The following is a 25485-nucleotide window of genomic DNA, read 5'->3' as shown; positions in this document are numbered from 1 at the left end:
AAGGAAAAGCTGAAATCTACATAACTTCTTAAATTGTCGGGCAATAGACCCTTTCCGAAATTCAGTGCCATCTGGTGGCTGAAATGGCGGTTTAACTTTTGCAATACGAATGGCGGCAATGAACCCGTAGCCTGCAGTATTTTATCGGGCACCATCACTTTTGCATGTCAACGGCAGACGACAATAATCTCTTCGCTATACAGGTTTTTCTGGATAATCTCTTCCAGTGTCGATTCCCACAACGATGCAACCAGTCAGAACGAAGCGCCAACCCAGACAGACGCCTTGATAAAGTTGTAAAAGTCAAGGGGTTTCGAAGTCGATTTTGTGCCACTAACATCGAATTAGAGAAATGAACACTTACGCAGCGCTTGCATTCAATTCCGGTTTCGTAACGTGCTAACGTCTAGAATATATAGGTCTCGAATCCTCAGCTTATTAGTATCTTCAACATGTTCCTTCATCAGTAATTAGAAAGCCGCCATTGGTATGGCACATATGCCATTTTTCAGATGATGATAGTGAGGTTCTTTTCTTCTCTGATGATGATGTTTGATGCTGATGCTAGCTGCTTGATGTCAATTTTGAAGTCTTGCCTCTCGTCGAGGATGTCGAATAACGCATCAAGGAGACTTGACGTCAAGAAGAACAAATGCGTTTACTAATTAAGAGCGAATATAAAAATTACAAGAGCAGAATTTTACAGAACAATCATCCTTGCCGGACACGGCAGGAGTCCTTCGGCAAGACCCGCTCCGGGAGCGTATATCTGGTCACTCCCTGGAGCTCGTACAAAAAACTCCCCTTCCCCAGTCCTCCTCGGGTTTAAAAACCCATGACCGCAACCTGTTCCACCCAATCACAGTCTAATACCCCTCCTATTGGGTGTAGTTGGCAACGCCCTCATAAGATACATACGAGAGGTCACGCACCCTTCCTCTGGGGCCCGAACGAGGACCCCTGGGTGATCGCTGGTCTCCGAACACCGGAAGGGTCGCAGGAAAAGGGCCCGAACGGGCACCCTTTCCACGTGTGGCGGCGTCGGCGTAGCCACCTGCCAAGGCGGTTCTCCAAAGAGAAGATGACGAAAGCCAACACGAGTCGGAAGCCGAAAGCAGTATCAGGAATCACGGCCTGGCTCCCCTTGAGAAGCAAAGAGAGCCGCCAGGACGGAGAAACGCGGTGCGGTGAGGACCGGAAAGGCGAACATCGTCGGGTAAGAGAAAGAAGAAAGGGACCCCGACGAGTCGATCCCAGATGCTGTCCGTTCGGATCACGTACAGGGTCTTTCCAGGTGCACTGCCGCGGGCGCGCAATGATCGGGACCCGACACCGCCGAAGAAAACACCTCACCATCCACCCTTGTGAGCCAAAGCCGCCGTGTATACAAACGGAGAGCCGCCTTCGAGCGGCGGCTTCAGGACACACGAAGCTCTTCAAATGGAGCGCCCTTTCGATCGCCGCCGCGCATTGCGCCAACCTCACACGTCCCCTCCAAGACTGCGCCAGAACTTCTAGGACTGGTTAGCAGTACAAAAAAATTAGAGGTCGCAGAAAAAAAAAAAGGAAAACAAGAACACAACAACGTACGACGTACATATAGAGCAACCACGTTAAGGTCTGCCTCCCAAGGGCAACAGCACCTCTTAAAAAAAAAAACACGTGTCGCCTTCCCCATCTGAGAGAAAATTACTCTTTAGCAAGCACGTCAACTTTTCAACTATATCGCATCCAAATTAACGGAGTTAAGCAACATGTATGTATACGCAATAGTCACTACAAATAGCAAAGCCGATGAAATGGAGTAGAAGGACCACTCTATACACTGGGACAATAATAAACACGGCACGACCGTGAAACATAGCACAGCGAACTCTCCTGCCTCCGAGGGGCATAACAAATACAGGCGGCCGGAGTATCCTCTCTTGCAGGATTGTCAAAGGGTTCGCACATGCACACACCATCACACATTAGCCACTGGTAGGGCCCTCCGGCCGCTGCAACCCGCACACTCCATGACAGCACAGAATATTCTTTTGTCTCGCAAGTTGCAGGGTTACACGTTTTTACCCTCTAGGTGGTCATGCCTCGGCCGTCACCAGTCTGGAGAGCGCGTCCGCATTGGCATTTAGTTTGCCCTTCTTATGTACAACCGTGACATTAAATTTTTGCAGCGCGAGAGCCCAACGGGTGAGACGGGCGCTATGTGGGGTGCTGAGTGTCAAAAACCTAAGAGGATTGTGGTCGGTGACGACCTTGATCGATGCCGCGAATAGCCACGTCTCGAGCCGCTGTAGGGCCCAGATGATCGCGAACGCCTCGCGCTCAATGGTAGCCCAACGAGTTTCAGCAGGGGTTAGTTTCTTGCTAAGGAAAGCAATCGGACGCTCTTTTCCGTTGTCATCTTCCTGAGCCAAGCACGCCCCGATCGCGAACTGTGAAGCGTCCGTAGCCAAGATGTACTCCTTTTGGGGGTCAGGCGCAAAGAGTGCAGGCGCCTGAGCTAACCGTGCTTTCACTTCTTCGAATGCCTCTTGGGCTTCTTTTGTCCACGGCAGCTTTTGCGGTACGCGCTTATTGGTGAGATCAGTCAGCGGCAGAACAAGACGAGAGTAGTCGGAGACGTAGTCGCGGTAGTAGTTTGCCAGCCCCAGAAAGCTCCGCAGCTCTCTCTTCGTCTGCGGCCTAGCGATGTCCCGAATTGCCTCTACCCGCTTTGGGTCCGGGCCATGTTTCCCCGACCCTACAACATGCCCCAAGAAATGTACTTCACTGCGAGCGAATTTACATTTCTGCACGTTAACGGTCAATCCAGCGGACGCCACTGCTGCCAAGACGCGCTCCAGATGAATTACGTGTTCTTCCCACGTCCTCGAAAAGATCGCCACATCATCGATGTAGGCGCACGCATACTCAGCATGTGGTGCCAAGATCTGATTGATGATCCTCTGAAACGTAGAGGCTGAGTTTCGGAGCCCATACGGCATTACCTTCCACGCGTACTGACCTTGCGGTGTCACAAACGCTGTATAGTACTGCGCCTGCTCGTCCATCGGGATCTGCCAATATCCTCTAAGCATGTCGAGGATCGATATGAAGTTTGCTCCTGCAACCTCAAGCAGTAGATCACTGGCCCTGCTCATGGGGAAGGCATCTGGTTTGGTGATAGCGTTCAACTTTCGATAGTCTATGCACAGTCGCATACTTCCATCCTTCTTGGCAACACATACCACTGGATGCGCGTGACTACTTTCCACTGGATACACTAAGCCCCATTCTTCAAGCTCGTGCACCTGGCGTTCCACTTCTCGTCTGAACGCCATAGGAACCCGGTACGGGTACGCACGCTGCGGTTCGGACCCCTCTTGCAGTGTGATTTTATGCTTTCCAACGTTGCACATTCCCGGCCTTTCAGAAAATACGACGCGGTTTTTCTCTACCAATGCCTTCAGCTGATACTGCTGGGGTTTCGTCAAATGAGCGACCGTCGGAAGCTCACCGCTTTCCTCATTTCCTTTAGCACTCGGAAGGGTAGGAACATCACCGAACGCTCGATCCTCCTCGAAGATCACGCCCACTACTGACACGCGAGAGTGATATGCCCTTAGGTTGTTTGCGTGGACAGTTCTACGGCTTTGATCCTCGAGCTCCACTTCATAGGAATACGGACGCAACCGCCGAACTATCGTGACCGGTCCGGTCCACTTTGGCCTCAACTTACCCTCTTTTTCTCTTTCGGACCACAAGACCTGGTCCCCATCACTGAACTGCTTATCCCTAGCCCGTAGGTTGTACCGGTTAGCATAGGCCTCCTGGGTCAGCGCACCTGTCTCCTTTGCACGTTCGGATGCACTCTCGAGGCGCTTTCGCAACTGAGACAGATACGTTCCTGCTGAGACATTCAGCGAGTCTGGCACCGTCCACTCACCCGTCCATGTTTTCTGAAGTATAGCCAGTGGCCCGATCGGCACCCTACCGTACATCATCTCGAACGGTGTCTCACCGGTTGTAGCGTTGGGAACCTCGCGATACGCCCATAAGAGGTACGGTATGTACCTATCCCAGTCGCGCCCATGCTCCTGGACTACGTGGCTTAACATCGCCTTGAATGTTCCGTTCCACCTCTCCACGAGTCCGTTGCTCTGCGGGTGGTCCGGTGTAGAGAACCGCGGCGTCGCTCCTAGCCTTGCCATAAGCTCCTGAGTGAGTTTTGCCGTAAAGTTAGTTCCCTGATCCGAGCAAACCGTCTCAGGAACTCCCATTCTCGAGAAGATTTCTAAGAGAGCGTCACATGTTGCCTTCGCGGTCAGTGATCGAAGGCAGATGACTTCGGGCCATCTCGTGCAGTAGTCCACGACACAGAGCGCATAGCGGTGACCCCTACCTGAAGGCGGATCTAGCGGGCCAATAATATCCATATTTACCATTTGGAAAGGCGCGTCCGGTCTCGTGAGCGGCGCGATAGGCACTCGGTCTGACTGTCGCGCGGGAGACCTCACTTGGCACGTGTGACAGCTTTGGCAGTATGCCTTGACATCGGCGGCCACGCCTGGCCAATAGAACGACTGCTTGATGCGCTGAAGTGTTTTACGCTCACCGAGATGCCCAGCCCATGCAGAATCGTGTGCCATTCGGAGCACCTCCTCACGTCGACCCTTAGGGATCACCAACTGGTTGCATGATCGACCGGCCATTGGTTCACAATGGTATAGAAGCTCGTCCATTACAACCATTCCATGCGTTCCCACGCGAGCTTGTTTCCAGGCCTCATCCAGTGTAGTGTCGCTTTCCTGACATCGCCTAAACTCATGCCTGGCAATCGGATTCGCCCCACTGCCAGTTTCTCGTTCCTCCGTCATTACAGTCAACACTTCTGCTTCTAACGACCGCTCACCGATCTCCCCACCCTTCTCAGCTGTTTTACTTGCCACTGACCCCATGGGCCCAGGCGCGGAGTCAGTGCACACTCGCTCGCTGAGAAGCTGCTCGTAATCAGAAGGTGTGATCAAAGCGTCAACCCCCTCAACCAACCTCTCCGTAAGGGCGCATAACACCCCTTGACTTCCCGGTTGCAACGAGACATAAGGGCCCCCCGTGACGGCACTAAGCGGCACATAGGCAAGCTCCGCGGTCACCCGATCGCCGAACGCACTCGTTAGCTCAATCCTGGAGCCCGCAGCCTCATAGTCAAGTAGGATAGACTGTCGAATCACACTAATGTCGGCCCCGGAGTCCACAATTGCAGTAATATCCACATCGCCACTTTTTAGTGACACCGTGTGTCTGCCACTGCCCTCCTTTGATGTCGCGGTTCGGGGCTCAACCTCAAATTCTATCGCACTGACCATAGCTGCCAACGTGCGATCCTTTTCCTCGTTACGTTTTCCCATCCGGTTGCTGGGGTTGGTGTTACGGGTAGGGCAATCTTTTGCGATATGACCCGGCTTGTTACAGCCGAAGCAGCGGCGCCCGAACGGTGCGGCTGACCGTCCGTCCTTGTCGCGTGCTTCTGTATTCGGCTTTTTTGTTGTACCACCCCTGTCCGTAGCCGAACCCCCCTTCGATCTCAGACTTTCATCAAAGTCCTCTGAGAGCTGAGCAATCGCGCTCGGGGTCAGGAAGCCTCCCTTTTCCTTGAGTATGACGTGGGCTCTAGCGTCTGGTGCAAGACACTCCTTCATGCGGTCGCTAACCATTAGCTGTTGCAACTCCTCCATGGTCTGTACCTTGGAGCTGTTCAGGTAGTATTGCAAGTAGTTCTCGAGCCTGACCGAAAACTGCTCCCACGTCTCCTTGCTACCCTTCCTAGAGCTCAGAAAGAGACGTCTGTATTCAGCCGCTGACAGCCGCAGACCCCCCAATACTTTGGATTTGAGCGTCCGATAGTCCTTGCGCTCTTCTGCGGAGAGCTTGGCAAGCATGCCCCGAGCCCTCTCACTCAACCGCGGCAAGACCATCCCCGCCCACCACTCGTTGGGCACACCATACGAGTCTAGGGTCGCCTCAACATCCTCAAACCATCCGGGCACCAGCGGCTCATGAGTAGGCATGGGGGCGAGGACACCCTTCAATAGGCTGGCGTATTTCAGCCTCCTATCTTCCTCAGCACCCCCAAGTCCGCCCCTCCCATCCACCACGGACACCGCGCTCGAATTTTGAAGGCGTTGAGTTTCTAACAGAAGCCTTTGCTTCTCCAGTTCTGCCTCTGCGATTTGTAATTGCAATTGCATTAGTGACATCTTGTCTGCCACCGACATCTCTGAGCTACTACTGCTACTATCACCCTCAGCGTTGACCGCCGACGCACGACCTCCGTCCTCCCCGTTCATACCGCCTGGTTTGCCCTTGCCACTACGTAGATTATACCGATCTGTCATAGAGCGTGCAAGTCCCAGCAAACGAAAGGGCACCTACCAGTGAACGCCGATGCGGTTCCGGTGCTCCTCCACCCAGGTCCGTATGAAGAGACGGTGCTTGTCCGTCGGACGCTGTCCGTGACTTCTTCGCGCCCAGTGTTCCGAGATCCCGGCTTCCAGCAGACGTCTCGATGTCACCAGCACTCCTCGATCAGCAGCCTTGCATACGCATCCTGTCGACTGCGCCAGTGAGGTTCTTTTCTTCTCTGATGATGATGTTTGATGCTGATGCTAGCTGCTTGATGTCAATTTTGAAGTCTTGCCTCTCGTCGAGGATGTCGAATAACGCATCAAGGAGACTTGACGTCAAGAAGAACAAATGCGTTTACTAATTAAGAGCGAATATAAAAATTACAAGAGCAGAATTTTACAGAACAATCATCCTTGCCGGACACGGCAGGAGTCCTTCGGCAAGACCCGCTCCGGGAGCGTATATCTGGTCACTCCCTGGAGCTCGTACAAAAAACTCCCCTTCCCCAGTCCTCCTCGGGTTTAAAAACCCATGACCGCAACCTGTTCCACCCAATCACAGTCTAATACCCCTCCTATTGGGTGTAGTTGGCAACGCCCTCATAAGATACATACGAGAGGTCACGCACCCTTCCTCTGGGGCCCGAACGAGGACCCCTGGGTGATCGCTGGTCTCCGAACACCGGAAGGGTCGCAGGAAAAGGGCCCGAACGGGCACCCTTTCCACGTGTGGCGGCGTCGGCGTAGCCACCTGCCAAGGCGGTTCTCCAAAGAGAAGATGACGAAAGCCAACACGAGTCGGAAGCCGAAAGCAGTATCAGGAATCACGGCCTGGCTCCCCTTGAGAAGCAAAGAGAGCCGCCAGGACGGAGAAACGCGGTGCGGTGAGGACCGGAAAGGCGAACATCGTCGGGTAAGAGAAAGAAGAAAGGGACCCCGACGAGTCGATCCCAGATGCTGTCCGTTCGGATCACGTACAGGGTCTTTCCAGGTGCACTGCCGCGGGCGCGCAATGATCGGGACCCGACACCGCCGAAGAAAACACCTCACCATCCACCCTTGTGAGCCAAAGCCGCCGTGTATACAAACGGAGAGCCGCCTTCGAGCGGCGGCTTCAGGACACACGAAGCTCTTCAAATGGAGCGCCCTTTCGATCGCCGCCGCGCATTGCGCCAACCTCACAATGATGATAGTGATCACAGTGGCCAGTGTGAATTTCGGAAAGGGTCTATTAAGGCAATCGATTACTCAGTGTTCTTAAATCTTACTTAAGGGTGGAAAATAAATTTATAAGCTCTTGCTGAGAAGTGCACAATACATTCCGCACAGATATTCTTTAGGTGCGCAAAAACGAAAACAAAACGGGCGCAATCCATCACAGGTGAATAACTTATTTTTGTGATACCGAAGAGGCAAATATTCACTAGATCTTGCAGGTGTCGATCGAGGAGGGGTTTCGCACGATTGACGTCGAACGCGCGAATAAGTTGAAAGGACTTTCGCAGTCAACCACCGCCTCTTTCAGCCAGTTTCGGAGAAACATGTTTCCTGCTTCGCAAACCTAAAAAAAAAAAAAAAGAATGAAAAGGTTTATTGAAACTAGTAAGTGACCAGCTCTCACAGAACACGGTGGAACTAGCGGGGTACAAGACGTTGCTTTCATTGAAGTAATTACTACACACGCGATAGGTTTTTGACTTTGTCCTGAACGCCGTTAACAGCCTCTGTAGCTATTTCTTCCTCAGTTTTAACTTATGCAATCTTGTGCGCAACAAGGACGAGACTAATTTGAGTACAAGGCACAACGAGGCGCAAATCTCAACTAATTTTTTATTGAATACGTGTACCTTTTATTTGTAATCATAACCATCGTCACAAAAAAATTTACAACAAACAAAATAAACCAAAGCAAAAAAAAAACAAAACAAAAAAAAACGTCACAGAGCATGATTGGGAAAAAAAACACTATTTCGTTTTCAGGAAAACTATTTCCTTTTCCGATAACGCAATCAACGCATAGCAGCACACGTATCTGCTAAATAATCAATGTGTTCGGCTTCTACAATTTCGTGTGTGAACGTTGACTTGAATTTTCCCATATTTGCGCTTCCATCCAACAGTGGGGATGGATAGTACAACCGCAAGTCCTGCAATGCATGTCAAGAAAGCCACCGTCTTGTTTTTTCACGTTGTAACTGTGCTCGCTAAGCCTATCGTTCAGGCAGCCTGCCCGACGTCTACGTCACCTCTACGTCGGGCAGTCGCAAGGAAAAAAAAAAAAAAATGAAGCGTGAAATTACCTCGTAAAACACTGCAAATAAAAATGTTTCTTTTTTCCATTTTATTTTCACGTTGGAAAAAAAAGGGGGGGGGGAGAAGAGGTATATTATATGAGATAAAGATGTGCAGTTAGAGCAAGGCGCAAAAAATTCGGCAGCTGGCTTGAATAAAATTACTGCAATTCCATGCCATGCCGGTTTCTGTGACAGTGAGTGTTGGAGTGGTTCACTCGGTCGTACCGTGATTTACCCCATGTGAGAACCTATTTGAAGCTGTCCGTAGAGTGATAACATAATGGAAACCGGGCAGCGATCCCTGCACCGGTATTACTAAGTGTCAGCAGTTAAACATGTTATGTTTTTTGGACATAGACCACCAATTCAGGTAGAAACTCGTGACAAGATTGTCTGCCGAAAGACCTAAGTAGAAGCAGGAAAGTCGAATCCCATATTAAGTTCCCTTTCGGTACCAAGCAAAACAAAAACAAAAAAAAAAAAACACGTCGTAATTTCTAAAGGGGTTAGCTCTGAGTCGAGGAATATATTGCCGCGCGCAAGGTCACGGACTTGTAGAAGGTTCTCGTTTGTTCTTACTACTGACATAACTTCTATCGTTTATCCCTGCTCTTGTTTTTCGAGAATGTGCATGTTCATTCTCGCCCCGAGCGCGCTACGCTCGAACCTTCTCCGCCGAAACTTCGAGATAGCGCTCACTCTAGATAAGAGGCCGCCAGCGACTTTGTCGAGTCAGTCTCGCCCCAGCGCTCGATTCTGCTGACACGCCGACTTCGACGCCCGCGACGCTCTGCTTTCTTCTGTTTCCTTCTTTATTTTTGGCACAAGTTCGCCACATTAAACGTTTATTTATTTCTGTTTATTTCTCGTTTATTGGTCACGAATCACCACCCGTGACATTCTGGTGGAGGTGCGGGGTAACGCATGCCCCTGCCGCGTACCCCTCCGAGGTCCCGCAGTACAAGTCCGGACCCAGCCTCCCGAGGACCCGACGAAGACCAGATCGAGACCCGGTCAAGTCGCCGCATCCGAGGTCTACCCCCGGAACACGAACTTCTGCCGCCCAGGACCAAGCAGCCAACAAAGCCGACGATGGCCAACCAGTCGCCGACGCCCGCCTCTCCTGCCATCGTCTACCTGCCCGCCGCTCCCCGTATGCCGACACCCTTCCACGGCGAGATCCACGAGGATGTCGAAGACTGGATCAAGCACTACGAGCGTGTGGCGCGCCACAACGGATGGACTGCGGAGCAGTGCCTCCAGAACCTCTACTTTTCGCTGGAGGGTACTGCGAGGCATTGGTTCGAGAATCACGAGGCTTCGCTTACGTCGTGGGACATCTGTGTGGCCGAGTTGCAGCGGACGTTCGCCACCCTACACCGACGGGAGAAGGCAGAAGATCTCCTCCGAATTCGAACGCAGGGCCCCGACGAAAGCGTCACAAGCTTCGTAGAAGATGTGCTCCGCCTGAGCGCCCGTGCCGACCCACGAGCCACAGACGACAAGAAGCTGCGGGTCCTCATGCGCGGGGTGAGAGACGACATCTTTGGAGGCCTTGTGCGCAACCCGCCGGGCACCGTCGAAGCCTTCGTCACCGAGGCGACAAACATCGAGCGCGCCCTCCAAGCGCGCGCTTCCCACTACCAGCGACATCCAAGTGTCGCTGCAACCGCGCTGCTTGGCGGCGAGAACGCTCCTGGTACGGACATCCGCGAAATTATCCGGGAGGTCGTCCGGGAGGAACTCCGCCAGTTGCTGCCAGCCGCAAGTCGTCCAGCGACACTCTCCATTGCCGAGGCTGTGCGCGAAGAAGTGCGTCGGGCGCTCCAACCAGAGGTTCCCGTCACCACGGTGGCACCGGAGGAACCGATGTTGAGCTACGCCGCAATGGCCCGACGACCGCCGCAAGCCCCCCGTCAAGCCACGTCGCCACCCCGAGGAGACGCCCCAACGCCGCATTACCCCCGACGACAGGAAGATCAAGCGCACGTTCACCCAGACCGACCTGCGCCGAGGAAGACAGACGTCTGGAGGACGGCCGACCGACGCCCGCTGTGTTACCACTGCGGGGAAGCTGACCATGTGTACCGCCGATGCCCATACCGACGACTCGGGCTGCGCGGATTCCACCCAAGCGACCCGCGTCCCAGGTATGGTGAACGCCCTCGGGAGATCGACGAGTACTTGCGACGACCCCAGTCCCCCGAGCCTGCGTCCCGCCGAGAGTTCCGATCGCCTTCACCACGACGTCCAGCTTCGCCGATGCACCGACCCCGACGTGAAAGCCTGTCGCCCCTTGCTCCACGCCGGGGAAACTAGGGGCGGCAACCCCTGGAGGTGGAGTTGCCGAAGACGACCGACGCCAAGATCCTCCACGAACGTCGGAGGGCCCCCACTCGAACGCTACCGGAGACCGAAACGACGCTCCTGAAACGGTGTCCAACAACCTAAACGTCATCGTCGACGGCCACGACGCATCGGCACTCGTGGACACCGGAGCAGACTACTCAGTTTTGAGTGGGAGGCTCTCCCGCCACCTTCGAAAAGTCACGACGCCGTGGGATGGACCTCAAATACGAACCGCCGGTGGGCACCTCATCACACCAATCGGGCGATGCACCGCTCGCGTCGAGATCCACGGTGAGACGTGCCCTGTAAAGTTCGTCGTTCTGCAAGACTGTTCGAGGGACGTTATCCTCGGAATGGACTTCCTCTGCGAGCATGGCGCCGTCATCGACCTCGGAGCAAACCGGTTGACGCTGCGAAAGCCTGTTTCATCACCGGAGGAACCCAAAGCGACGTCATCTGCGGTCCGAGTCCTCGCCAGCCACGTTAACTTACCGCCGCGGTCGAGTGTTTTCGTACCCGTCGGGATCACCGAAGGTTTCTGCGGCGAAGTTCTGCTCGAAGGAAGCCTCCAGTTGCTTCTGGGAAGAGGAATAGGCGTCGCAAGAGGAGTTGCTGAACTTCAGGATGGCCGCACTGTGGTCCTCGTCACGAACTTCCGAAACGAAGCGCAACACCTCACAAAAGGTGCCGCCGTGGGCCAGGTCGAGGAACTCCAAAACTCCGCCGCTGTCGCCGCCATTACTGACGAATTCTCGCCACCTCAGCAAGACAGTGCGTCGCCAGCGCAGCTCGACATTGACCCTAAACTCCCGGGCCCGAAACGACGACAGTTGATTAACCTTCTCGCCGAATACCGCGACTCCTTTGCCACGTCGTCGAAGGTGCGCCAAACCACCGTTGCGAAGCACCGCATCGTTACCGAGGACGACGCGCGCCCTGTGCATCGATCGCCATACAGAGTCTCCGTTAAGGAAAGGCAGGCGATCCAGGAGCAAGTTGAAGAAATGCTGAACGACGACATAATTCAACCTTCAAGCAGTCCTTGGGCCTCTCCAGTCGTACTGGTTAAGAAGAAAGACGGGACGCTTAGGTTCTGTGTAGACTACCGGCAGCTGAACACGGTGACGAAGAAAGACGTCTACCCACTCCCCCGCATTGACGACACTCTAGACCGGCTGCGCCACTCTCGATATTTCTCATCGATGGACCTGAAGAGCGGCTACTGGCAGATCGAAGTCGACGAAAGGGACCGAGAAAAGACAGCCTTCGTCACGCCGGATGGACTGTACGAGTTCAAAGTGATGCCCTTCGGACTGTGCACGGCGCCAGCAACTTTCCAACGTGTCATGGACACCGTACTGGCAGGACTGAAGTGGCAGAGCTGTCTCGTCTACCTGGACGACGTCGTCGTGTTTTCCAGCGACTTCGACGAGCACTTGCGACGACTCCGAGCAGTTCTCCAAGCCATACGGACCGCCGGACTCACCCTGAAGCCGTCAAAGTGTCGGCTCGCTTATGACGAACTGAAGTTCCTCGGCCACGTGGTTAGTAACGAAGGTATCCGCCCAGACCCCGAGAAGACTCGTGCCGTCGCAGCATTTCCAGCGCCAAGAGACAAGAAGGCCGTCCGAAGGTTCCTTGGGCTATCTGCCTACTATCGGCGCTTCGTTCGAGATTTCGCAAGAATTTCCGCACCGCTCACACACCTCACGAAGGACGACGAGAAGTTCGAATGGGCCGATGAACAGCAGCAGGCATTTGACGAGCTGAAGCGACGACTGCAGACTCCTCCTGTTCTTGGACATTTCGACCAGGATGCGGAAACCGAGATTCACACGGACGCAAGTAACGCAGGGCTTGGCGCGGTTTTGGTTCAAGTACAAGAAGGCACCGAGCGAGTCATCGCCTACGCAAGTCGGACATTGACCAAGGCGGAGAGAAATTACTCCACGACTGAAAAAGAATGCCTTGCGGTCGTCTGGGCAATCACGAAGTTTCGTCCGTACTTATACGGGTGCCCGTTCCGGGTAGTCACGGACCACCACTCGCTCTGCTGGCTTGCGAACCTCAAGGACCCGTCAGGACGCCTCGCGCGGTGGAGTCTCCGACTACAAGAGTTCAACATGACCGTCGTCTACAAGTCAGGCCGCAAGCACAGCGACGCCGACTGCCTGTCCAGAGCTCCCGTCGCAACACCTTCCGGCAGCAGCGACGACGATGACGACGAGTGTTTTCTGGGCGCAGTGAACATCGACGACATGGCCCGGCGTCAACGAGACGATCCTGAGCTGCGCGCACTAATAGAGCACCTGGAAGGGCGCGGGAGTACCGTGCCACGTGTTTTTTCACGAGCGCTGCCGACCTTCGCCATTAGACAAGGTGTACTCTACAAAGAGAACTTCGGGAACAACAACTCGCCATGGCTGCTGGTAATCCCGACCGACCTTCGGGAGGAGATCTTTCCCCTTAGCAAAAAGAGACCGTACTTCAAACGAAGTTGAAATATATTGAATACGAATATTCGTTTTGTATTTATTCTGTATTATTTTGGCCGCACTCGAAATACGCGCGTAATGCAATCAAAATACATTATAAATATGAATAAAAAAATATTGTAGATATACCAAAAATATTATCCCCTCCCACTCAAGATGCCATTTGTGCATTAAAAACCGGTTACACAATTTTTTCTTAATTTTCGATATTGTCAGCAAATGGTGTCCCTGTGGTAGATGAAGGCACTAAATACATCTCACAAAGCTACATTAGAAACGAACATAAACACAAACACCATGACGCACTGAACAGCTCATTCACAGTCCCGTTGACTGCTCTAGAGCCTTATATAGCCTACATATTGAAGGTAATCATTTTTTCGGTGACCACCTCTGCACTTATTAAGGTTACAAGTATTCTATCTTCTCCTCGGGAGTCTGTTAAACGGGAAACAGTGTTTTGAAGTTCGTGGACGATATCTCTTACTAAAAAGCATTGGTACAACTAATAACAATTCGGCGCAGTCCCTAAAACAATATCCACACAAACGGCTCATAAAATACACGTTATTGCTTCTCTGCGAAGCACCACTCAGGACGAAGCGAATCAAGGCAGTTTCTTCACTTTAAAATACTGTAAACAACTTTATTTTCGTGAGGACCTAATTCTCGCAAAGTTCGCGAATCGCCTACAATTCGGAAAAATAGGTCCTGTGAACAATTCCGGCAAAATGTAAAAACATTAAAATCTATATTGCGATCCCAGCGCGTCGCAAAAATTAGAATTTGCGATTTATTCCAAAACTCCAACTTTGACCTAAATCGCGAAATATTGAGCCCGCGAAAAATAAGTATTTCACAGTAGTTATTTTGCCTTTCCTTTTTAGTAGTAGACTATTTAATATGGTAGTTAATGTCACTATATTAAAGTCACTATTCACATCACGTACAATGGTGAGTATACACGTTCAGTGAACTAACATTGTGCTAACAAAACCACGCCAAACGTACCTGTTCACAGCACCTGCTTAAGCTTTCCAGCATCAGCAAATGTTGTGGTTGTAGTTCCCGAACCCCGTTTGTGATTGGTGTGCAAGGAACTGATCAGGTGTGTTCTTGGTAGAAAAAAGGAAACAATAACATGAACTGGGCTGATTTATCAGTGCGTTGCTGCGCAATTCAGTTGACAAACTAATCAAATGTTGTATTTAGGCGCTTCAGTGTACTCCATATCTGCTTGAAGTGAACTTCTAGAAGGGGAGCTTTTCAATATTTTGGTAGTTTAAGTCAAATTACCAAAGTATTGCAGTCAAAAGATAATTAGAGTATAACACAACACTATTTAAGATTTTCAGGTATTTTAAGAGTATTCTGCACGTATTTTTGATTGCTCCATTTTTTTACGGTTGGAGTATATTTTGCATGAATTAAATAAATATTTCAAGAAATATATGTGAAAGGTATTTTGTTCCTATTAATTTAGTATTTACATATTTCAAAACGCATGAAGGGAACTTCAAATGTAGTTTAAGTAAAGGTATTTTAAAATGATTTTAGAAGTATATTTTAGTACTAAGTAAAAAAAAAAAGAAGTTTGTATTTTCGGTCTATTTTACGTGTACTTACAATTATGAACTGTATTTCAAATACACTCAAATTAGCATGTGGTATATTTCAAACGTATTAGTTTTCGCTAAGGGTCAAGCCTGCCACGACGACCCGACGTCCGGACACCTTGGTTACAGCCGGACCCTGGCACGTATTCGTGAAAAGTATTACTGGCCCAAGCTCCCCAAAACCGTCCACCTGTACACGCGATCATGTCATGAATGCCAGCGACGAAAGAAACCTCCGACGAGGCCGACCGGACTCTTGCAGTCAATTCCTCCGCCAACAGCACCCTTCCAGCAGATCGGAATGGATCTACTTGGCCCTTTTCCGCCGTCAACGTCGGGAAACCGCTGGATTATCGTCGCCACCGATTATCTCACACGGTACGCCGAGACGAAAGCCCTTCCAGCAGGCACGGCTGTTGAAGTCGCCAAGTTTTTCATCGAGTCCATCGTCCTCCGGCACGGCGCTCCAGAAGTTTTGATTACAGATCGCGGATCATCGTTCATGGCGCAGCTGACCCAAGAAATCCTCCGACTCAGTCACACCAGCCACCGTCGTACAACTGCGTACCACCCGCAGACCAACGGGCTGACGGAAAGACTGAACAAGACAATCGCCGACATGATCTCTATGTACGTCGACGTTGAGCACAAGACGTGGGACGAGGTGCTGCCCTACGTCACGTTCGCCTACAATACGGCGGTTCAGGAGACCACTGGATTCACCCCTTTCCAGCTGGTACATGGTCGGAAGGTGACGACCATGCTGGACGCAATGCTGCCCCATGAGCCATCTGACAATCAGAGCGACGACGCCCAGGTGGTTGCTCAACGCGCCGAAGAAGTCCGCCAGCTCGCCCGACTCATGATTCAAGACCAGCAACGCGTCGACGCGGGCCGCTACAACCTTCGTCGCAGGGACGTTCACTTCCAGCCCGGAGACAGGGTGTGGGTGTGGACGCCCATCCGTCGCCGCGGTCTCAGCGAGAAGCTTCTGAAACGCTATTTCGGACCCTACAAGATCATCCGACGGCTCGGCGATCTGAACTACGAAGTCCTTCCCGACGGAACGCGTCCATCTGCAAGACGCCAGCCACGACCCGAGGTGGTGCACGTCGTCCGGCTGAAGCCGTATTACGAACGATAGCACTTTCCACCGTCGTCGACGTGTGAACTGTGAACTGTGAACGGTGAACAGTGAACTGGTGAACTGTGAACTATGGCTCGCAATTCTACTGTCCTTTAGTTGTGGATTTGTTTTTCGTTTTTGTGCTGCATCGGGACGATGCGCTTTTAAAGGGGGGGATAATGCCGCGCGCAAGGTCACGGACTTGTAGAAGGTTCTCGTTTGTTCTTACTACTGACATAACTTCTATCGTTTATCCCTGCTCTTGTTTTTCGAGAATGTGCATGTTCATTCTCGCCCCGAGCGCGCTACGCTCGAACCTTCTCCGCCGAAACTTCGAGATAGCGCTCACTCTAGATAAGAGGCCGCCAGCGACTTTGTCGAGTCAGTCTCGCCCCAGCGCTCGATTCTGCTGACACGCCGACTTCGACGCCCGCGACGCTCTGCTTTCTTCTGTTTCCTTCTTTATTTTTGGCACAAGTTCGCCACATTAAACGTTTATTTATTTCTGTTTATTTCTCGTTTATTGGTCACGAATCACCACCCGTGACAATATAAGAAAGTAAAGCTTGGGCGAAGACTCGGAGGGACGATGTTTTAGCGCGTATGAAACATATTATTATGTCGCGCTCTAATTATGCATAATACAATTACCACAAAACAAACCTCACTATCTTGTTTACTATTTATACTGTTATCCATATGATGCCTTTTTTTTAAATTTTACTTATATGCTGGCAATCTCTTCACTGACATGTATATTTTTTTAAATTTTATTTACAGCATGTTCTACGAAGGAAACCACAGCAGCGAACTTCCGCTCTTCTACAGATAGGTAACAAGTGCTTCCGTTTCATCAGCTCAAGGCAATCAAAGTTAGGTCGAAATTCCGCCTATTGTTCACTTAGCTCATTGATACTTGCAATGCTGAAGTCATATAAAAATACAGATACCTTACAAGACGCCCTGCTAAAATCCCAAGAAAGTCCAACCGCGAAACCGTTTAGATCTGACAATGTTGTGGCCATTAATGAAACTAAGCCAAGCACGAGGAGTCCGGCAAAGATGTCTAGTCTGTGGTTCTGCGGTATGATGGCCATAAATTTGCGGGTACATGAAAAGGGGGGGGGGGGGGGGGGGGATTGATTAAACGCAGTAGCTGCGTATCTTGTTTTTTTCGTGTCCCTATTTCATTTTTCTACCGCTGCAAACGTTTACATTTTGACGCCCCAGTTCTATGTTGCTAATGCTGTTTTTCATTACATAATTTGTTATTACACTCTCGAACTCAACAGTAACGCGCGCCTTTTATAGACATACAAGACAAAAAAGGAGCTTGTTAAAAAACAAAACAAACGATAAAAAAGGAAAACACTACTCAGATTGCGTAGAAAATCTGCGCTGGTGCGTTACTCGCAATCGGTAAAACCTACGCCCATAATATATTGCCGATTAAGAAATACATGACTTGAGCCCCTCCCACAAAGCTCCATGCTCGTGATGACTGAATATTTCCTCCTCTCCACTTTCCTCTTCTTTCTCTATGCTAAAGCGGAAAGAGTGCAAGGATGCTGAAGGACGAGCTTGACCCGCATTTTTCACCTTGCAACAGACTATAGGGGACATATTATAGTTTAATGCGGTACTCGGTGTTGCTGTTTCATTTTCCTTAAGAATGTGCGTTAAATAATATCGGTGATATCTCTTGTGACAACTAGAAGGGGTGCTGGGCTGCCTCCGAAGACATCGCTCGAGTCACCCAGACCGGCTTACTACAACTTAAGCCGACAACAGCGAGGTCGTTGTATCATATTTAACGTGCAAGTAAGTCAATACTACACACTTTTTCTGAGAAGGCATGAAGGGTCATTTCTTAGTTTTTGTTTTCAGCAGTCCTTAAAAATGTACTGACGTGATCTCTTTCAGTGCACTATGTCGCTGAAATATGTCGTACTTCATCTAACATTCACAGCCAATACTCCTGAAATATTTATCTAAATGTATTTATTTATTTATTTATTTCATCACCCTCAGGGCCCATCGGGCGTTACAGAGGGGGGTGGGTGCAATAAGTTTACAAAGTACAAATGATCAATTCATAGTACAAAGAATACACAACAACAACAAAACAAAAGAAAAAAGTATAAGTCAACTAAAGCAACAAATTGCACAGTTATAAAAGTAATCAATTATGGCTGCCTTGAAAGCAGAAACATCTTCAATCGCGGCGATGTGTGGGGGAAGGTGGTTCCACTCTGAACAAGTTTTTGGCAAGAAAGAATAAAAAAAAAATATGTTAGTGCTGCAATGAGGTATGGCAACTTTGTACTGGAGATCAAACCGGGATGAAAGGTAAGAAGGCTGTAAAAAGAGTTCCTGTTTGAGCACTGGGTTATGAAAAATATATTTTATGAAAAAGTGAGAGACGCGCAGTTTTTTTCTTGAAACATTAGTTCAGGAATACCAGCATTAGACTTTATTAGTCACACGCTAGCAAGGCGGTAATAATTAGAGTTAATAAAACGGGCTGATCGATTTTGAACAGATTCAATGGCATCAATAAGATAACGTTGTGCTGGATCCCATATCACAGAAGCAATTAGCTCAATATATCAAGTCATTAGATGACTAAAACAGTTTCAAGATTAGTACAATTGAATTGCGATTTTGTGATCATGTTCACTTTGCGCCATATCGGCGTTAAATTAACATTACCGCAAAATCGCAATTTTCGAGAATTTCTTCCTTGTGTCAAATAATGCGGAAATTAAAATCATAATATATCCTGGCTAGGATTGCCTAAATTCTAGAGATGATTTTTCTGGACCATTCAGCTTTGTACCTTCTCGCATGAGAATGTTAGATTCGTAAGGCCAGGGTTTTAAAGCTTCAAGTGTTATCTGCTAAAAAAAACTTAGAAGCGATTTTTAATGGCGTTTGTATGAGAAACTGGCAGCGAACAGAGCACGAATATACATTAAAACGATAGAATGCGTCCCCCCCCCCCCCCAAAAAAAAAAAAACAAACAAACAAAAAAAAATGTTTTGAAGTTTTGAATTTTTGGAAACTTTTCGCAACGTTCTGGGAGAGTGTTCCGCGGTGCGAAGTTTATTTTAGCGGTGAGAAATGTGGCGGTTTGATCTTAGCGGATGCCCTATTCTTCATGGGGGGTGGATTAAAGAACAACAACAACTATGCATTTACTTTTACGCAATTCACAGTTCAATGTTTTTGTTGTTGTTGTTTTTTTGTTTTTTTTTGTGAAAAAGGAGAGGATGTTAATGAATGGCAATGCTCAAGATACGCCAAGAGCCCCCCAAAATGCGATGTGCTCGGAAAAGACAAAAATTAATTTGCACTTGTTCATGGTCCTAGTTCGCATTACATTTCTTTAGATATAACCGTACTTTTTCTTATTCACTGGGATCCTTTCGTTTTTCACGGTGATTCATCTGTCTTATTCTTCTTCAGGAAAGGGCACGAAGAAGTATTTTTCTTTATATGCGATTATGTACTACAATGAAATAGAAATTAGGGGTGTGCATGCAAATAGTAGTTAGAATTGAATCGCGCATAGTCAACCCTCATTTCAACACCTTTACAAAAACTGGGTGTCATAATATTCCTTGTACTGGGAGAGCTATACATAAGGCGACGCTATTTGATTTGAGCCAGTGTTTGCACATTCCTATACCGTATTTAACAGCAGTAACAGTAGTAACAGCCGCATTACTTATGAACAAGGCCTTTGCGTCTACTTTCACACAGAACAGATATACAGCCAATCATTACATTGCGCATAAATAACATAGCGAATAACCAGATCGAGAACAGGATTCTCCATACAAATGCAATCTTCAAAGATGGTATCTCTGCACGAAGACGTTATCTCTGTCCTGACTCCTGTCAACAGCTAGAGTCATGCTGCCGATCGCGGTTATTGGCAATCTGCGTGCTCCGCGGAAAAGTGAACCCTCAGGTTGTTTTCATAAACAGTGCGGCTATTATTCGAGTAAATACGGTAACTAATTTTACCGCATGTTAGAGCGCACTCAAAGGCCTCAAGGCGTGAAAACACCGAAGCAACGAGAAAAAGCGCAAAGTCACGGCTCATTCACTGAGTTTAACTGAGTGGCCAAAGAAAATACACACCCAGAGAGGCAGTAGTCGTCGTGAAGTTGCACCTTTTACCCCGTTTGATTAGCCCTGTAAGCTCGGAGCATCGGCAGCGCTCTGACTTAAGTGTAGACGAGTTGCGGAGGGAATACCATTTCCAAGTCTCATTACGAGAGAAATTGTTGGGTACGGCAGTTGAATTAGGGGTGGCATGATAATCACATATACGTTAAAATCCCACGTGCATCGCTGTTGAATATAAATTATGTTTGAACCATTATTTCGGATAACGCAATCCATCTATCCTTCGTAGTATTATGCGCCGTACACTTTTCTCGTTTTCTTTCAGAAATTTTCGACATCTGTGAATCTAACTGACAGGTCGGGAGCCGACGTCGATGCCTTCAGAATCACCAACACGTTCCGTAAACTGGGGTTCAAATGCCAACTTGTGCCTAACCCCACCACAAGAAAGGTCCGAGAAACGTTGCAGGAAGGTGAGCACGCCATGTCTTCAAGAAGAGCTTTCACGGCTTCAAGAAGCTTTTAAGGATAGCTTCACAGGTTTGCAATGGAAATGAGAACTTCAAATATTAATAAAGTAAAAGAAAAAAAACAACGAAGATAGTCTTTAATTCAGAGGCAAAACAATGCCCGGTAACTTTTGTATTATCTGACTCTTTTGAGGATATTATTCCTTCACCTTCCTATCAGCTTTTAATCTGTCTATTGATTGTGGAAATGCCTGTATACATATAAATCCCAAGTCGCTGTTATAACCTCGTGGATATCGAACTCAAAGCTAGCAGTAGCTTTGGAATCCGCCTGCTGCCACCCACACCTAGCAGTTGCTAAAGGTAAGCGGCATAATTTAGCTTAAACCATGTGAAAGCAGCTGTCATTTGTTCTAGTTATAACGTTGTCGCCACTTACATGTAGGTAGTGAAATGTCTTACTCGAGTTTCACTCATGGAACTTGGAAGCAGTGATACATTCTGACTTTTAATTATAATGCAATTAAATGCAAAGATGCAAGCGAGCTGGACAAGAATGATGAAAATAATCACTGGAGAAGGGGAAAAAGAGGGACAAAGGACAAACATAAATCTCCAAACACAGCTAGGTGACTGTGTTTTCATCACATTGCGACTCTAGCTGTTATAAACCTTCCTCTGTTTTTTTTATATATAGCGGTTAAACGCTTGACTTGTGATGATTTCTGTTTATTCTTAGGTTTACTGTTTATGATCCAAGCAATAGGCAATAATTTATTGCTTATTGATTGTACACCAAACTTGTCATTTTGGCAGCCGGTACGTGCATTCGTCATAAAGCGCACACGATAAAACACTGCTATACTGATATATAATAACGTGCCATAACATGTATATTACACTAATGAACGCACGTCGACTATACATGATGTGTTACATTATCTACTTGTTTAGTTCAGGCAGAAAATGCTGCTGTGTGTAGTAAACGTCATTTTGAGAATTATGGCATACCGTATCATAAAAGAGATTAATAAGCAAGGATTCTCCTACGCGTTAGCGTTCCTGATAGCGTTTCATTTTTTCTAAAACAGGTACTTGACACACAATAAAGACTAAAGAAAAAACGTACATATTTGCAGCAAACGCTCTAAATAGGGTAAGCATTTGGAGCGAATTACTAACAAAGTTCGGTGTTTATGTTGCGGCGTATAAAACATATTCTCAAAGCAGGCAAGAACGATGCAGCTAGGATACTGTATTTTGACTTTCGAGATCAGTTCGCAGCGTGTCGCTTTGTAACTGAATGATCACTGCCTTAAGAATTTTCACGGAGGTCTTCTCAATTAACGCTTTTCCTTCCACACACAGTATCCATCGAAACAAAGGACGACGCCGACTGCTTCGTGTGCTTCTTCCTGAGTCACGGAAAACTTGGCCGCATCTTCTCCTGCGATGATGAACTGACGTTTCGGCAATTAATAGACCCTGTAATGAGGTCGAAAAGTCTTAGGCATAAGCCGAAATTATTCTTCATTCAGGTAAATGATTTATGTTTTTGGTGCTTAAACTAATACTAGATATCACATAAAAATAAGCAATTGAGGCGTAATATATTACTTGTTTTAATTTTTATTAGGGTTTTTAACCCGGCGGTTACAATTCGACTGCGAATTTTCGAAAAGGTATTTTGGGTGGAACTAGACTTTCAAACACACATGAGTTCGTCCGCAATCGACACGACAGCACGCACAAATAAAATGTCACCAAGGTCACGTATTTACGCTCACGAACTTATGGGCTTGCTTTCAAACTAGCGGCATATTTTTCACAAAATGATGTTTGTATAGTTTTCTCGATTATTCTAATGAAACTTTACGTCCTACGGACATTGGTCACCACGACTGGCAAAAGTAATTCATTACACCACAAATCGACCTAATTAATCAATCTATCCGTGTGGACGACCAGGGGCTCTAACTTGAACACTTGAACAATTTTATTACCCAGATCGTTCTATGTATGGAAACATATTCCTTCCCTTCGCTGGTAATTGAAAATACATTAATCTCCGATGATAAAGAAATGGCGCGGGCAAATCATATCGCGATCATCGAAGAAATATATGTTGCCTCTATATATATTTAACTAGTTCTGCTCGCTTAGGGCATAACTTAATTGAAAGTGCATGTGCAACAGGCATGTCAAGAATATGACGGCACGGATTACAAGGACGCCCCGGACGGATGGTCCTACTCGATTCCTTCGTATCCGGACGTTTTCGTGGGATTTTCTACTCCTCCAGGTGGGTTCCTTTCAGAAAAATGACAACTCGGAAATAAACAATATTTCTGGTGTATTTTTAGCGAATCCCACTGAAAAAGTGTATAAACTTAAGCTCAAGTAAAAAGAAAGATGCCCGCAGATTTAAAATAATAATCTCAGAATTGGGTCACAACTGCTTAAAAATATGAACATATACACAAGCACGCACACACATCGGAGTTCTTTAAATGAGACTTGATTTAGTGCCTGACGACCATTTTTGCTATATACTTGGGTTTGAGACGTTAAGTGTTTAGCACGAGCCTCCAGTTGGTGAAATTCTTTATTACGTGTTCATGAATAGATGAATGTACTATTGTCGGCGACAGGTTAAGTGTAAACTGGCAGCCTTTCCCACCTCTTTTCACTTGAGCAGAATGAACGTTGGAGAAGAGACGACCTCCCCTCCAATGTTCGTTCTGATAAGGTGGAAAGAGGTAGGAGGAGCTCCCAGTTTACACTTAACTTGCCACTAACTTTAACAATGATCGTAACGAGTGCTTGTTAAAAATCTAGATCGGACTTAACTCTAATAACGTTTCCACCCTTTTTTCCACACTGAGTTTCCTTTTAGTTATTCATAAATCGGGGATCGCAAGAAATATTGTTTTGTTTTTTTCGTGTCGTGAACTGTTTAAATTCAATTATGTAAGAAACCCCCCTTCTTTTAACTTTAACATTGACGTATACTGCATGCGTCGTTGATTGTACGCATAGCGACTCAAAAGGTTTGAATGTCTTTCGTCGTCAGGGCCACAACTTGGAATACTCTCTAAATACTTTATTTTGCTTGCAGGTTACTACTCGTGGCGAAATGAGCAAAACGGATCGCATTACATCAACGCCTTGTGCTCAGTGCTCTACGAAGAAGCATCATCGGATAAACCTCGCGACTTTGTGTCCCTGATGGCCGTTGTCAACCGGCAACTGGGACTCCGTTTTGAGTCCTACACACCTTCAAACTATAAGACCCACCGCAAGAAGCAGACGCCTTGCTTCGTCTCGACGCTCACTCGGAAGCTGGTGCTCGCATCACGAGACAGTGCAGCTTAAAGCAAAGAACATATGCCACAAAACAACAGCTTTAAAATATATTAAGCAGACGTAGACTTCTTTGTGAGCAAAGTAAAAGCACCGCTTTTTTGTTTGTTTCTTTTATTTGCATGTTTTTAGAGTGTTAAAAAAAAACCGTAGGCTTTGGTACTAGAGAGTTTTAGTAGATCGCGTTTTCAGGCCACACTATTTGTAGTGGGAGCTCGCGCTGCCACTTCGATGCATGCTCGGAAGCGTGCACCCGTAGCGGTAGCGGGCTTTTGACAACGATCTACCAAAGGCCTTTATACGCACAGTTGCGTTTGAAAGCGTTTGAGTGCGTTTGATTGCATTGCGGCTGCAAGGAACCAGGGCATCCTTGCTTCTTATGTCGCGTGCCAAGCTGTTCCTTCAATTGGATCCCCGCTTCATACGACGCCCAGAGGTGCCGAAGACTCGCCTTTGTTCCTTGGCTCAACGCAGTCAAACGCTCTCAAACGCAACTGTGCGATATTAGACAGTTTTAGTATAGCGTTGCTGGCTCGTACGTACGCAATACGCAATAGTATAGCGTACGCTAAAAATGACCTGCTCGGACCGAATTTAGCTGTGCGTTACGTTTTCGAGGGAACACCGCGCATGATCTTGGTTAGATTTGCTAAAGGCTGCAGAATTCCGCGTGCTTATAGCGCAACCATGCTCATGGAAAGAAATATTGAAAATTAAAACGTGTCCAATCATTTTATTTCAAATTAAACCAAGCCACATCTGCCTCGTCAAGCGCGCTTTTCTGCGGGGTACAGAGGCTAGGAGTAAAGGCCGGTTCAGACACTTGCGTTTGAGTGCTTTTGACTGCGTTGCTTCGAAAGCCGAAAGCGAGTCACCGGCACATCTGTGCTTCGTATGAAGCGTGCAATCCAATTCAAAGAATCATCTGAGCAGAAGATATAAGTAGCAGGGATGTCCTGGGGTGCTATGTTGCGCTTTTTGCACTCCCCAGGGTTTGCTCATCTTGCGGCTGCGGACGCGGCCGCGGCCAGGAGGGATTTTTACGTCACGTGACCAGCTCCATGGGGACAAGGAAGTACCTAGCGTCCCTGCCTAATGGCGGAGAGATCCGCATCGCTTCAAGCACAAAGGCCTGATTTCGCTCGCAGAACTGATTGGGCGGACTTTCAACTGGAATCTAATTGACCGCCCCTTTATACTGTAGGAGCGGCAGGTAAAGTTACGGCCAGGGAGGGCAAATAGGAGCCA

At 48.3% G+C, this 25485-nt stretch overlaps 1 protein-coding gene across 2 annotated transcripts in view; it reads left to right on the top strand.

Moving 5' to 3' along the window:
• Positions 1–24348, top strand: part of LOC120841358 (caspase-1-like) — a 28450-nt gene extending 4102 nt beyond the window's left edge. The window contains exons 2-7 of one of the 2 annotated variants that reach the window (XM_040212236.2): positions 17047–17098; positions 17982–18087; positions 20730–20877; positions 22243–22412; positions 23071–23176; positions 23993–24348. In XM_040212236.2, the coding sequence (XP_040068170.1) occupies positions 17047–17098; positions 17982–18087; positions 20730–20877; positions 22243–22412; positions 23071–23176; positions 23993–24249 (839 nt within the window). In that variant the 3' untranslated portion in view covers positions 24250–24348. Of the gene's footprint in view, positions 1–17046; positions 17139–17981; positions 18088–20729; positions 20878–22242; positions 22413–23070; positions 23177–23992 lie in introns of both variants that reach the window. The other variant, XM_040212235.2, reaches the window with a different exon arrangement.
• Positions 24349–25485: the final 1137 nt, after the last annotated feature.

Source organism: Ixodes scapularis, unplaced genomic scaffold (genome assembly GCF_016920785.2).
Source record: "Ixodes scapularis isolate PalLabHiFi unplaced genomic scaffold, ASM1692078v2 PGA_scaffold3__209_contigs__length_174095766, whole genome shotgun sequence".
Taxonomy (NCBI): Eukaryota; Metazoa; Arthropoda; class Arachnida; order Ixodida; family Ixodidae; genus Ixodes; species Ixodes scapularis.
Note: the sequence above shows the minus strand (reverse complement) of the source record. Positions and strands in the feature narration are given on the sequence as shown.